The 12691-nt window shown below is 41.1% G+C and overlaps 1 protein-coding gene across 2 annotated transcripts in view; it reads right to left on the reverse strand.

The window, feature by feature from the left end:
- Positions 1-12691, reverse strand: part of LOC111154091 (cleavage and polyadenylation specific factor 3) — a 45607-nt gene that overhangs the window by 29806 nt on the left and 3110 nt on the right. The window contains exons 1-6 of one of the 2 annotated variants that reach the window (XM_022513465.1): positions 12327-12381; positions 11245-11308; positions 10008-10105; positions 4764-4892; positions 3368-3545; positions 1498-1587 (exon numbers count right to left, since the gene is read on the reverse strand). In XM_022513465.1, the coding sequence (XP_022369173.1) occupies positions 1498-1587; positions 3368-3545; positions 4764-4892; positions 10008-10105; positions 11245-11308; positions 12327-12355 (588 nt within the window). In that variant the 5' untranslated portion in view covers positions 12356-12381. Of the gene's footprint in view, positions 1-1497; positions 1588-3367; positions 3546-4763; positions 4893-10007; positions 10106-11244; positions 11309-12326; positions 12382-12691 lie in introns of those variants that run through there. The other variant, XM_022513464.1, reaches the window with a different exon arrangement.

The raw sequence follows: 12691 nt of genomic DNA on the forward strand, positions 1-12691 counted from the left end.
TTTTTTTTAAAGATTTTATTTATTTATTTGACAGAGAGAGATCACAAGTAGGCAGAGAGGCAGGCAGAGAGAGAGAGGAAGGGAAGCAGGCTTCCTGCTGAGCAGAGAGCCCGATGTGGGACTCGATCCCAGGACCCTGAGATTATGACCTGAGCCGAAGGCAGCGGCTTAACCCACTGAGCCACCCAGGCGCCCCAAGATAATTCTTTTTTAAACCATCTTGCTTTCCATGGATGGGAAAAGGGGTATTTCTCCCACCTTTGATAAATCAGAGCCTGTAAAACACAAATAGATATTGTTTCTAATAGTTCTGTTTAAGAATATCCCTTAAACCTCACTAGGTCTGGCCCACTGGCCAGCAGCATGGGCATCCCGGGGGCTTGTTTAGATGTTAGGCCCCAGCCCAGACTTACTGAATCCAACTCTGTATTTTAACAGTATGACCAGATGATTCATATGCAACATCAAAATTTGAGAGGCACTGCTTTAAAGCACCAGATATAATGAAAATAACTTTTTTTCTGATGGTTAAAAAAACAACACAAAACTTCCCTTAAATTAAGATCAATTTATATGTGGGGTACCATTAGCTGAGTGAAAATGAATTCCTTTGTGTGTTGCTTAGGGACAGCAATATGCCGGGGTCCCTCATACTTGGGCGGTTGGGGATGTTACAGGTGGTGAGGGAGAGACAGACAGCTCTTCCATCTTACTAAATATATTTGAGATATACCATATATATATATACCATAGGCCCAAAAGATCTCTCTCCTAATCCCTGACCTCACTGTCACCAATACACATTTTTTAATTTGTTTCTCATCAGCCGCCACCCTACCCCTCACCAAAAGCCAAAAGCTCTGGACAGTGACTTGCAAACTAGCAGGCAGCTGGACCACACACACATAGAAAGTTAGCAGGGGCGATGAGCTGAAAGACAGCGACCATGGAAAAGGCAGTGGGGTCACACCATTTCTATACAACCCCCTTGAGATGTTCTATGAATTTGGGGTAATTCTCTTAGATGAAAATACTAAGTCTTTAGAGGAGGTGGCCTATCATCTCTGATAGGAGACCAGAGTTAACATATTGAACAGCAAGAAGGTGGAGCTGTGCTAAGAGAAGCAAAAAAAAAAAAAAAAAAAAAATTAAAAAATTAAAAATACTAGTAGGGGCGCCTGTGTGGCTTAGTTGGTTAAGAGTCTGCCTTCGGCTCAGGTCATGATCCCAGTGGAGTCCTGGGATCGAGCCCTGCATTAGGCTCCCTGCTTAGCAGGAAACCGGCTTTTCCCTCTCCCTGCACCCCTCTCTCTGCTTGTGCTTTCTCTTGCTCTCTCTCTCAAATAAAAATTTAAAAAAATAAAAAAAAAAATTAAAAAAAAAACCACTAGTTCATTTACATCTGATAACTAATATTATGAAAATGATATATTTTTCCCCACTAGAAAAAATCCTGCTTCCATTACACTAATTAAAACAAACAGCACAAATACTTACAATAATAAGAATATCAGGTTTAATATTGGGAATTTCAGCTGCCATTAAGTGTCTGTCTTCTTGTCTTGAGAAATCACCTGTATACAAAAGCTGTGAAAAAAATAAAGCTAGACAGTTAGGATTTTGGAAGGTTTTGTTTTACTAGTGAAGACATTAAGCTCATAAAATCTTAAGGTGATGTTCAGTAGAAAAAACAGCCTACAACTGATGAAATTTAGATGCAGTACTTAATTATGTGTAATTAAAAGTGTATATCTCAGTTCAGTTACACAAACCGTCCAGTGTTTCCATTATTCACTCTAACTTGGGGGAATGATACACTCCCAGACGCACCCAGCACCGACAACCTGTGCATTTATAAACCCAAGAAGTGCTCTGAACACCGGGGAAAAAAAGGGCATATTGAGGAAAGAAATCTACGGAGGTATATGGAAACCATCTAAAGTGTAAGACAAAAACACAGGGTATGCATCAAATTTCACATGGGAGTTCAGATCTGCATTTGGGCTTTCTGCTTATTTTTTGTGCCTCTGAGCAAATGGTAAGGATAAATGATTTAGTAGTACTTAGTACAACTGGATGTGTAAACAGTTCAAATCAATGAGCAGCTGCTAACGATTCAAGGCAACATTACTCCAGAGCATTAACTCTCAGCCCTGCCTACACAGAGAAATCATCTAGAAAACTTAAAAAGGAAAGAAAAAAAGGCCAAGGCCATACCCTCAGAGTCTGATTTGTTGAGTATTTTTTAAGATTTTATTTATTTATTTGACACAGAGAGATCACAAGTAGGCAGAAAGGCAGGCAGAGAGAGAGGAAGGGAAGCAGGCTCCCTGCTAAGCAGAGAGCCCGATGTGGGACTCGATCCCAGGACCCTGAGATCATGACCTGAGCCGAAGGCAGCGGCTTAACCCACTGAGCCACCCAGGCGCCCTGATGAGTATTTTTTTTTTTTTTTAAAGATTTTATTCATTTATTTGACAGAGAGAGAGAGATCACAAGTAGGCAGAGAAGCAGGCAGAGACAGAGAGGGAAGCGGGCTCCCCACTGAGCAGAGAGCCTGATGCAGGGCACGATTCTAGGACCCGGGATCATGACCTGAGCCGAAGGCAGAGGCTTTACCCACTGAGCCACCTAGGTGCCCCTTGAGTATTTTTAAACAGGGTCCCTAAGTGACTCCAAGGTGCAGCAGACGTAAAAGCTGGTGCTGTCATCCATCTAGGTTTTACAAGGATGGTGGCAAGGATTCTGATGAATACCTGTCACTCATGCAACACCCCGCCCCTTTGTGGGGCTTCCTGGTGAATCCCAGAAGACCAAGGCCAGAGGAATGTCCAACCAGGGTTGAAAGCAAAACAGGTACAGCCACAAAGAAAGCTCTGCCCTCATCATTTTTCTAAAGGACCCCGGAAAGAATCAATCCTATGGCACTGAGAAGAAACTTTAGTCTTTTGAGAAGCTTACTTTACTCTTTCTAATTTTGATACAGGAAGTCGTACTGTGGGAGTATGAACTGTGATATTTAAAAGGAAAAAGCAGGGGCGCCTGGGTGGCTCAGTGGGTTAAAGCCTCTGCCTTCGGCTCGGGTCATGGTCCCAGGATCCTGCAATGGAGCCCCACGTCGGGCTCTCTGCTCAGCAGGGAGGCTGCTTCTTCCTCTCTCTCTGCCTGCTTGTGATCTGTCTGTTAAATAAATAAATAAATAAAATCTTAAAAAAAAAAATAAAAATGAAAGGAAAAAGCATCAACTAAATTTTATCCTATGTTCAGTGTTTGACACCTTGCATTCCTAGGGAATTTCCTTCAGTGTCACTTGGCACAAAGCTCTCACGGATTTCTCTTGGGGATGAAGCTATAAGAGCGAGAGTACCTTCACACCCGCGATCTCAATCATGAACATGGCAGCTCCGAGGACGTGGCCCGCGTGGTAACACCAAAACTTGATTCCTGCAACTTCTTTAACTTCATGGAAGTTGATGGTTTCAATTTTGTCCATGCTCTCTTCCAGATCTGTCTCTGTATACAGCATGTCGTCTGCTGATATATTACTAAATATTTAAAAAGGCCAACACAAACAATTAAGGGCTAGATTTTTTAAACTCTTTCAACTCGAAGAGACTGTCTGTGATCGGAACAGCCACAAAAGTTCTTTCACTGTATGGATTATGCGACTTAGACTCTCTTGGACATTTTGGGTATTTTTTGACTCGGTAGTTATAATAATAAAAAGGTTTGGTGTGTACAGCTATAAAGCATGATTTTAAGCAAAGTGCATAGTACTCTTATGATAGTATTTCTCAATGTTTTTGTCTGCCCCAACACTCCTCAGATAAACTCGCTCAAACACTCACACATATTGAACCACAGCAGAGTTTCCCATCAGGATATGAAAAGACTTCTCTACAAAATGTAGTGTAAGTTTTCTCCTGGAAATTATGCTAATGTACTTCTAAAAAAGCAAAAGGGAGTGGTGGTTAAGGCCACAGACTCTGGTGCCAGATCGCTTGCGTCCAAATCCCAGCTTTGTTTCTTTCCATGACTATCACAGGCAAATTACCTAACCTCTATGTGTCTCAGTTTCATCACCTGTAAAATGGGATTCATAATAGAACCTACAGCATGAAGTCAAGATGAAGATGAGTTAACATATGTTGAGAAGTGAGGACTATGTCTGCACATGGTTAGCATTATTTAAGCGGTAAGCAGTATAATTACTAAGGGTAACTCTTCCATTCTTTTACATTTATATGTGAAGAATAACAAATTACCTCTGAGCTACTTTTGGAATATACAGATGTAAACTTTTGAAGGCTAATAATTTATGCTGTAGGTATCACAAAAATGCTTCTAACTTTTATTATCCTCTTATAACTAGAAAAAAAAAATCCTCAGTCTTTTTCATTTAAGATAGTAATCAGCTTTGATCAAATACTCTAAAATAAGATTTCAGTCTCTATTAGTGTATCATGTACTTGATCTCAAATTTTAATAAAATAATAAAATTCTGTTTACAAAATATTGTTAGCATACATTATAATTCGCCTAAATTACAAAGACTTAAGGATGTAAAAACTTCATAAACACTTTATGGTCAAGAAGGTGCTGTGTTCACGATGGGTATTTAAGGAGTTGATACTGAACAACAAATTAATGACAGCCTTGTGCATAAAAAAGTGTCTCACTTCCAAACACAAAAGGGTCCACAATTTGAACTTTATGTTTTCTGTAGAAGCAAATTCCTGTATGAATCTAATAAAGCTATTTACCTGACTTTGACATAATCTGAAAGAAGCCATCTATAAATAGCTTTTGTGGCATGAGTCATAAATGTTCTTCCTTTGAAACTTGTCTTTTGTAGAAACCAGGGCAAAGCTCCGCAGTGATCCAAATGGAAACTTAAAGAGAAACAAAAAGATTGTCAATTCTTAAAATACTACCCATCATATACCATATGGAATGAAACTGCTGCTCATTGTACAGAAAAGTCCTATGTAACAGTTGCATATGAATAATTTTAGAGCATCAAGGGGAGGTTATGTGCTGAGGGAAGGAATGGAGCACCCCGTTCTGCAGGGATGGTGGCAAAGAGATCCCAACACCCAGATCACCACCCCAGCTGAAACTAAGAGCCAGAAGCTCAACTGACTGTTCTTTTGGTTTCTATTTCATTGATTTCTGCTCTGATCTTTATTAAATCACTTCTCTTGCTGGGTTTAGGCTTTATTTGCTGTTCTTCTCCAGCTCCTTTAGGTGTAAGGTTAGGTTGTATATTTGAGACCTTTCTTGTGTCTTGAGAAAGGCTCGCAGTGCTATGTACTTCCCTCCTATGACCACCTTTGCTGCATCCCAAAGGTTTTGAACAGTTGTGTTTTCATTTTCATTTCCTTCCCTGAATTTTGAATTCTTCTTTAATCTCCTGGTTGACCCATTCATTCTTTAGTAGGATGCTCTTTAGTCTCCAGGTATTTGAGTTCTTTCCAAGTTTCCTCTTGTGATTGAGCTCCAGTTTCAAAGCAATGTGGTCTGAAAATATTCAGGGAATGATTCTAATCTTTTGATACCAGTTGAGACCTGATCTGTGACCCAGTATGGGATCTATTATGGAGAATGTTCCCTGTGCACTCGAGAAGAATGTGTATTCTGTTGCTTTAAAGAGGATGGAATGCTCTGAATATATCTGTGATGTCCATCTGGTCCAGTGTGTCATTCAAACCCCATTTCCTTGTTGATCTGTTAGACAATCTGCCCATTGCAGTTGAGTGGGGGTGTTAAAGTATCCTACTATTACTGTATTATTATCGATGTGTTTCTTTAATTTTGTTGTTAATTGGTTTATATAATTGGCTGCTCCCACATTAGCGGCATAAATATTTACAACTGTTAGATCTTCTTGTTGGATAGATCCTTTAATTATGATTTAGTGTCCTTCCTCATCTCTTATTACAACCTTTGGTTTAAAATCTAATTTGTCTGAAATAAGGATTGCCACCCCAGCTTAGAACAGATCAACAAAACTAGGAGCTGGTTCTTTGAAAGGCAAAGACCCCACCAAAAGGGAGAATTATAGACCAATGTTTCTGATGAACATGGATGAAAAATTCTTGCCAAGATACTAGCCAGTAGAATCCAATAGTATGTTAAAAGGATTATTCACTACGACCAAGTGGGATTTATTCCTGGGCTGCAATAGTGGTTCAACATCCACAAATCAATCAACGTGATACACCACATTAATAAAATAAAGGACAAGAATCGTATGATCCTTTCAACAGATACAGGAAAAGCATCTGACAAAGTACAACACTGTTTCTTGATTAAAACTCTACAGTGTATGGCTAGAGGGAACACATGTCAATATCGTAAAAGCCATCTATGAAAAGTCCACAGTGAATATCATTCTCAATGGGGAAAAACTGAGAGCTTTTCCCCCAAGGTCAGGAACACAGCAGGGATGTTCACTCTCACCACTGTTATTTAATATAGGACTAGAAGTCCTAGCCTCAGCAATCAGATGACAAAAAGAAATAAAGAGTATCCAAATCGGCAAAGAAGAAGTCAAACTCTCACTCTAAGCAGATGACATGATATTTTATGTGGAACACCCAAAAGACTCCACCCTGAAATTGCTAGAATCATACAGGAACTCAGCAATGTGGCAGGATATAAATCAATGCAAAGAAGTCAGTTGCATTTCTATACACTAACAATGAGACAGAAGAAAGAGAAATTAAGGAGTCCATCCCATTTGTAATTGCACCCAAAATTTTAAGATGCCTAGGAATAAACCTAACCAAAGACACAAAGAATCTGTACTCAGAAAACTATAAAGAACTCATGAAAGATATTGAGGAAGACAAAAAGAAATGGAAAAACATCCATGCTTACAGACTGGAAGAAGTAATGTTAAAATGTCTATGCTACCTAGAGCAATCCATACATTCAATCCAATCTCTATCAAAATACCATCAACTTTTTTCACAGAGCTTCAACAAATAATCCTAAAATTTGTATAGAACCAGAAAAGACCCCGAATAGCCAAAGGAATATTGAAAACGAAAACCAAAACTGGTGGCATCACAATTCCAGACTTCAAGCTCTATTACAAAGCTATAATCATCAAGACAGTATCATACTGGCACAAAAACAGACACACAGATCAATGGAACAGAATAAGGAGCCCAGAAACGGACCCTCAATTCTATGGTCAACTAATCTTCAACAAAACAGAAAAGAACATCCAACAGAAAAAGGACAGTGTCTTCAACAAATGGTGTTGGACAGCTACACGCAGAAGAATGAGACTGGACCGTTTCCTGACACCACACATAAAAATAGACTCAAAATGGATGAAAGACCTAAATGTGAGACAGGACGCCATCAAAATCCTAGAGGAGAACACAGGCAGCAACCTCTTCGACCTCTGATGCAGTAACTTCTTACTACACATGTCTCCAAAGCAAGAGAAACAAAAGCAAAAATGAACTACTGAGGGCGCCTGGGTGGCTCAGTGGGTTAAGCCTCTGCCTTCAGCTCAGGTCATGATCTCAGGGTCCTGGGATTGAGGCCCGCATCGGGCTCTCTGCTCAGTGGGGAGCCTGCTTCCGCCTCTCTGCCTACTTGTGACCTCTCTCTCTCTCAAATAAATAAATAAAATCTTTAAAAAAAAAAAAAAAAGAACTACTGAGACTTGAGACAAAAATCTTTTGCACAACAAAGGAAACTGTCAACAAAACCAAAAGACAACAGACAGAATAGAAGATATTTGCAAATGCCTCGTATCCGAAAATCCATAAAGAACTTAACAAACTCAACACCCATATAATCCACTCAAGAAAAGGGCAGAAGACATGAACAGACATTTCTCCAAAGACGACATACAAATGGCTAACAGAAACATGAAAAACTGCTGAACATCACTAGGCATCAGGAAGTGATCAAAATCAAAATGAGATACCACCTCACACCAGTCACAATGGGTGAAATTAACAGGTCAGGAAAGGACAGGTGCTGGTGAGGATGAGGGGAAAGAGGAACCCTACTACACTGTTTACACTGTTGGTAGGGATGCAAGCTGGTGTAGCCGCTCTGGAAAACAGTATGGAGGTTCCTCAAAAAGTTGAAAATAGAGCTACCCTATGACTGAGCAATTGTACTAGGGATTTATCCCAAAGATACAAATGTATGATCCAAAGGGGCACCTACATCCCAATGTTTATAGCATCGATGTCCACAATAGCCAAATTATGAAAAGAGCCCAGATGTCCATCAATAGATGAATGGATAAAGACGAGGTTCATATATACGATGGAATACTACTCAGCCATCAAAAAGATGAAATCTTGCCATTTACAATGACATGGATGCAAACAGAGGGTATCATGCTAAGTGAGATAAGTCAATCAGAGAAAAGGAATTATCATATGATCTCACTCATATGTTGAATTTAAGAAACAAAACAGAGGAGCATAGGGGAAGGGAGGAAAAAAACAAGATAAAATCACAGAGGGAGACAAACCATAAGAGACTCTTATCATAGGAAACAAACTGAGGCTTGCTGGAGGGGAGGGTGGTGGAGGGATGGGGTAACCGGGTGATGGACATTAAGGAGGGCACGTGATATAATGAGCACTGGGTGTTGTATGACTGATGAATCACTGACCTCTACCTCTGAAATTAATAATACATTATATGTTAATTAATTGAATTTAAATAAAAAATTTTTTAAAAAGCTCTAGTGATAGGAATAATGGTGAAGAAATAGGTACTGGTTCATCTGACATTGCATTATCTTAATGGGTATATGTTTATATTTTATGAGGAAGATGAATTCCATTTAATTGGAAATTGTTATTGCTTTAAAATAATCAGTGTAATGCGATACTCTTCAATTTTAATAACTGGTTTGGCTTTTTTTTTTTAAGATTTTATTTACTTATTTGAGAGAGAGAGAACATAAGAGGGAGAAGGACCAGAGGGAGAAGCAGACTCCCTGATGAGCAGGAAGCCTAATGTGGGGCTCGATCCCAGGACCCTGGGCTCAAGACCTGAGCCAAAGGCAGATCCTTAACCAACTGAGTCACCCAGGCACCTGCTAATAACTGTTTTAACACAGTTCCTTAAAGCAGTTTTTAACACAGTTATTGAAATATGAAAGAAACAGACAACAGTGTGTAATACTGTCTTTTTATAATAAAGGCTTACCAAGTGTCCACTCATGGGGACACAGTTTTTCAAACTGAAGAAAATGTTGCAGTCAAAGAATACGTTGCAAGAAAAAACAAATAAACTAAAGCCTGACCTTTAAAAAATAAGTGGTGGAAAATGGCCCAATTAAAAAACAAACAAAAAAAGAAGTTCAACCAATTGAGCCACCCTGGCGCCCCTAAAATTCTTTTTATTAAGCATCTGACTCTTGGTGTTGGCTCAGGTTATGATCTCGGGGTCGTGGGACCAGCCGCACAATGTCAGGCTCCGTGCTCTGGGGGCGAGGGAGAGTCTGCTGGAGAGTCTCTCTCCCCGTCTCTCTCTGCCCCTACCCCTACCACTCTCGTGTGCTCTCTCTAAATAAATAAATCCTAAAAAAAAAATTTGTTTTAATTAAGTAAACTCTACCCTCAACGTGGGACTCAAACTCATGACCCTGAGATCAATAGCCACATGCTCTGCTGACTGAGGCTGCCAGGTGTCCAGAAAACACTCTTCTAAAACACCAGAATCAGGCGCCTGAGTGGTTCAGTCAGTTAAGTGTCTGCTTTCGGCTTGGGTCATGATCCCAGGGTCCTGGGATTGAGCCCTACATGGGGCTCCCTGCTCAGCCGGGAAGCCTGCTCCCTGCCCCCCTCCCCCCGCCCACCCGTTGGCTGCTCCCCCTGCTTGTGCTCGCTCTCTTGTCAAATAAATAAATAAAATATTAAAAAATAAAATAAAACACCAGAATCTTAAAACCTGATAATGATCTTTATAGTAATAGTTCTTGAAAAACAGAGTCGTTAATAAAGGAAATAACTTACTGACTAATTAACAGGAGATCAATCTCAGCTGGGTCAATTAAATCGATATAAGGAAGAGCGTCCATTCCTTCTAGGCCAGGGTGGATCCCGCAGTCCAGCTGAAAGAGCAGAGAGAAGGATCACAATCCCCTACGTTTTATTAACACTTACTTAATAGCCAGTATTTATAACAATCCACCAACACAATAATCAAGAGGGACTGTATACAGTAACATCCGCAATGCAATTCTTACTAAACATTTCAAATATGCCATTAACAATTCTCAATTTCCAAAACAAATAGAAAATACAGCTCACATTTAAGCCACAGGATACAAGATAAAAGACCTTCTCTTCAGCTAGTTTTTGTGGTTGCTCTAACAATGCGTGAACTCTTGTTCAAAAACTTTGGTATCAGAAGACAGTGAGCATTTTAAGTTTATGGACTCACTACTGCCAGATCTGGCTCTAGTGAGAAGACAGTAATCAGAAATGGGAAACTTACCAAAAGAGGGCAACTGAAGTATTTTAAGGCGTTGGGGAAGGAATTCTTAAAGTCAGCCATTCATGACTTACCTGTTCATTTCGGGGACATTACTAGCACAGTAATACAATAAATGACTAAAAAACCGACAATACCTGACACCTGCCTGTTCTGGAATGATTCGGAGAAACACAGAGGTGGGACCACGGGAACACCATGAGCCTTCGAGCCTTCAAAGTACCTATCTAGCGAGGACTATGTCGTCATCTCTTCTAATCCCTCTGTCTTTCAGGGAAGGAAATGGGCTTAGAGCCAGACTGCCTTGCCCAAGGTCAGGGGCCCTGATGCAAACTTAGGTATCTAAGCTGCCGAACCAGGGCTCTGTCACTCCAGGCTGCGCGGGGGTAGTTGGAGCTCCGCGTGGGTGTGGGCACCCAGTTCCTTGGCGCTCTGACACTGGGGGCAGGGGGACCTGGGAAGGCAGTTAGGTTGGCTTGACCCTCCAAGAGTAGAAGAGGGACTTTGAAGAAGCAATAGTTCAGGAGACCTGGTTGACAATTTTACAATCTTAGACTACATCTTCTTAGTTTAATGTTCTGTCAAATTACTAAGTCGAAGTGTATACTACTTAGTCACATTCATGTTACACAGCACAGACTACATATACCGACTATGACATTTTTCTGGGAGCTAAACAGAGAACTACAGTTCTGGAAAAGATCGAACCCCCAACCAGAAAGAACCGTACCATTGTCCCAACTACAACATAATTACCATTATTTTTCTTCCTTTGAACTCCAGGATAATACATGATCTTCCTACTTCCTGCCCAGCTCCACTGCAAACATTCAAGGGGAGAAGAAAAGATGATTAAAAACAATTAAAATCAAGCCCAATAAATCCAAACATTTTTACAATGTAAATTATGCCCCCTTTGATGATAGCACTTATCTGAGGCAGCTAAGAGTTTGAGAAACTTACACAAAGACAGGGAAGAACAGTGTCTAAATGGGAAAAGATGGAAAGTGATCCTTGGGAGTTGAGGGATTTTGCAGCTGCTAAGACGGTCAGAGAAGATGGTACAGATACAAGAAACCCAAGGTTAAGCTCAGTCTTTTGAAGGTTAAGGTTAAATCATGATGTAATGGAAATCTGGCAGTTACGCAGATGATGGGCTCATACTTCCAGGATTAGCACTTAAATGTAAACCTGTAAGCACTTCAAAATTCTTTCGTTGCCTTTAAGAGCATAATATGTATTTACATTTTACATTATAGCTTAAATTTAAATAGACATTTTATTCATAGCCGTGCATCTCAGTCCCTTTGCCCTCTAACTTATTTCAAGACACTGGATGCCAAGCACCTCAACAATTTTCCTTTCTTCTTAAATGAGCACAACAGCCTTAAATTCCAGTTATCACAAGATGCACCTGAAGTTCAACCTCGCCTGTCTTTCCAACCCCTCACCTTCTCTGATGTCTTTCCCCACTCGTCTAGGTAACATTTCACTCACTCATTCAATACCACAGTGCAGCATATGGAAATGCCATGATCTCAAGGAACCTGGGCCACTTCCTGGGAGACACACGAGGTGGCTCCCCAAGCGGAGATCCTAGCGCGGGGCGCCATGTTGATACAGAAAATCAACCGACCGTGGTGCTACCGTGAATTCCTGGCCGCCCGCTCTCGCTGGCCCACGAGGCAACCTCTTAAGCATCCCTAGCTCAGTTTCCTCTTCTGGTTTCCATAGCAACTACTTCAAACTTTGTCCCCGGTCCCCATTCTATCTTCCTCTTCACTGGAGGCAAGGGCCTTCTACAGCTCATCTTTGCCTGTTTCCTCGACTTCACTTACCAACCCACCGGCACTGTGTCTCCCTCCATTTTTCCCGGAGCGATACAGCAGAGCTCGCTTGCTGTCCGAGGCCCATCTCGCCGCCACGTTCTCCACTCTACATGCTCCGTCCTCCTGAGGCCCCGGACGCCGCTGCTTCACCGACTCTGGCCCTCCCATCTACTCTCGCCTCACAGCTGACATGTGTTACTGCGTTCTTGCCCGAAAATTAAGATCCTTCCACTTTGATTTCCTTTAGTTCCGTACTTCCTTTCCCCAGCCCCCTAAGAGCTGTGCTCGCTCCCGCTGCTGGTTCCTCACCTCCGGTGCCTCAGTTCCCCGCAGGCTGGCTTTGGCTAACCACTCCTCTGGATCTGTACTTGCCA

The sequence above is a fragment of the Enhydra lutris genome, unplaced genomic scaffold (genome assembly GCF_002288905.1).
Source record: "Enhydra lutris kenyoni isolate GAN:26980312 unplaced genomic scaffold, ASM228890v2 scaffoldscaffold35, whole genome shotgun sequence".
Taxonomy (NCBI): Eukaryota; Metazoa; Chordata; class Mammalia; order Carnivora; family Mustelidae; genus Enhydra; species Enhydra lutris.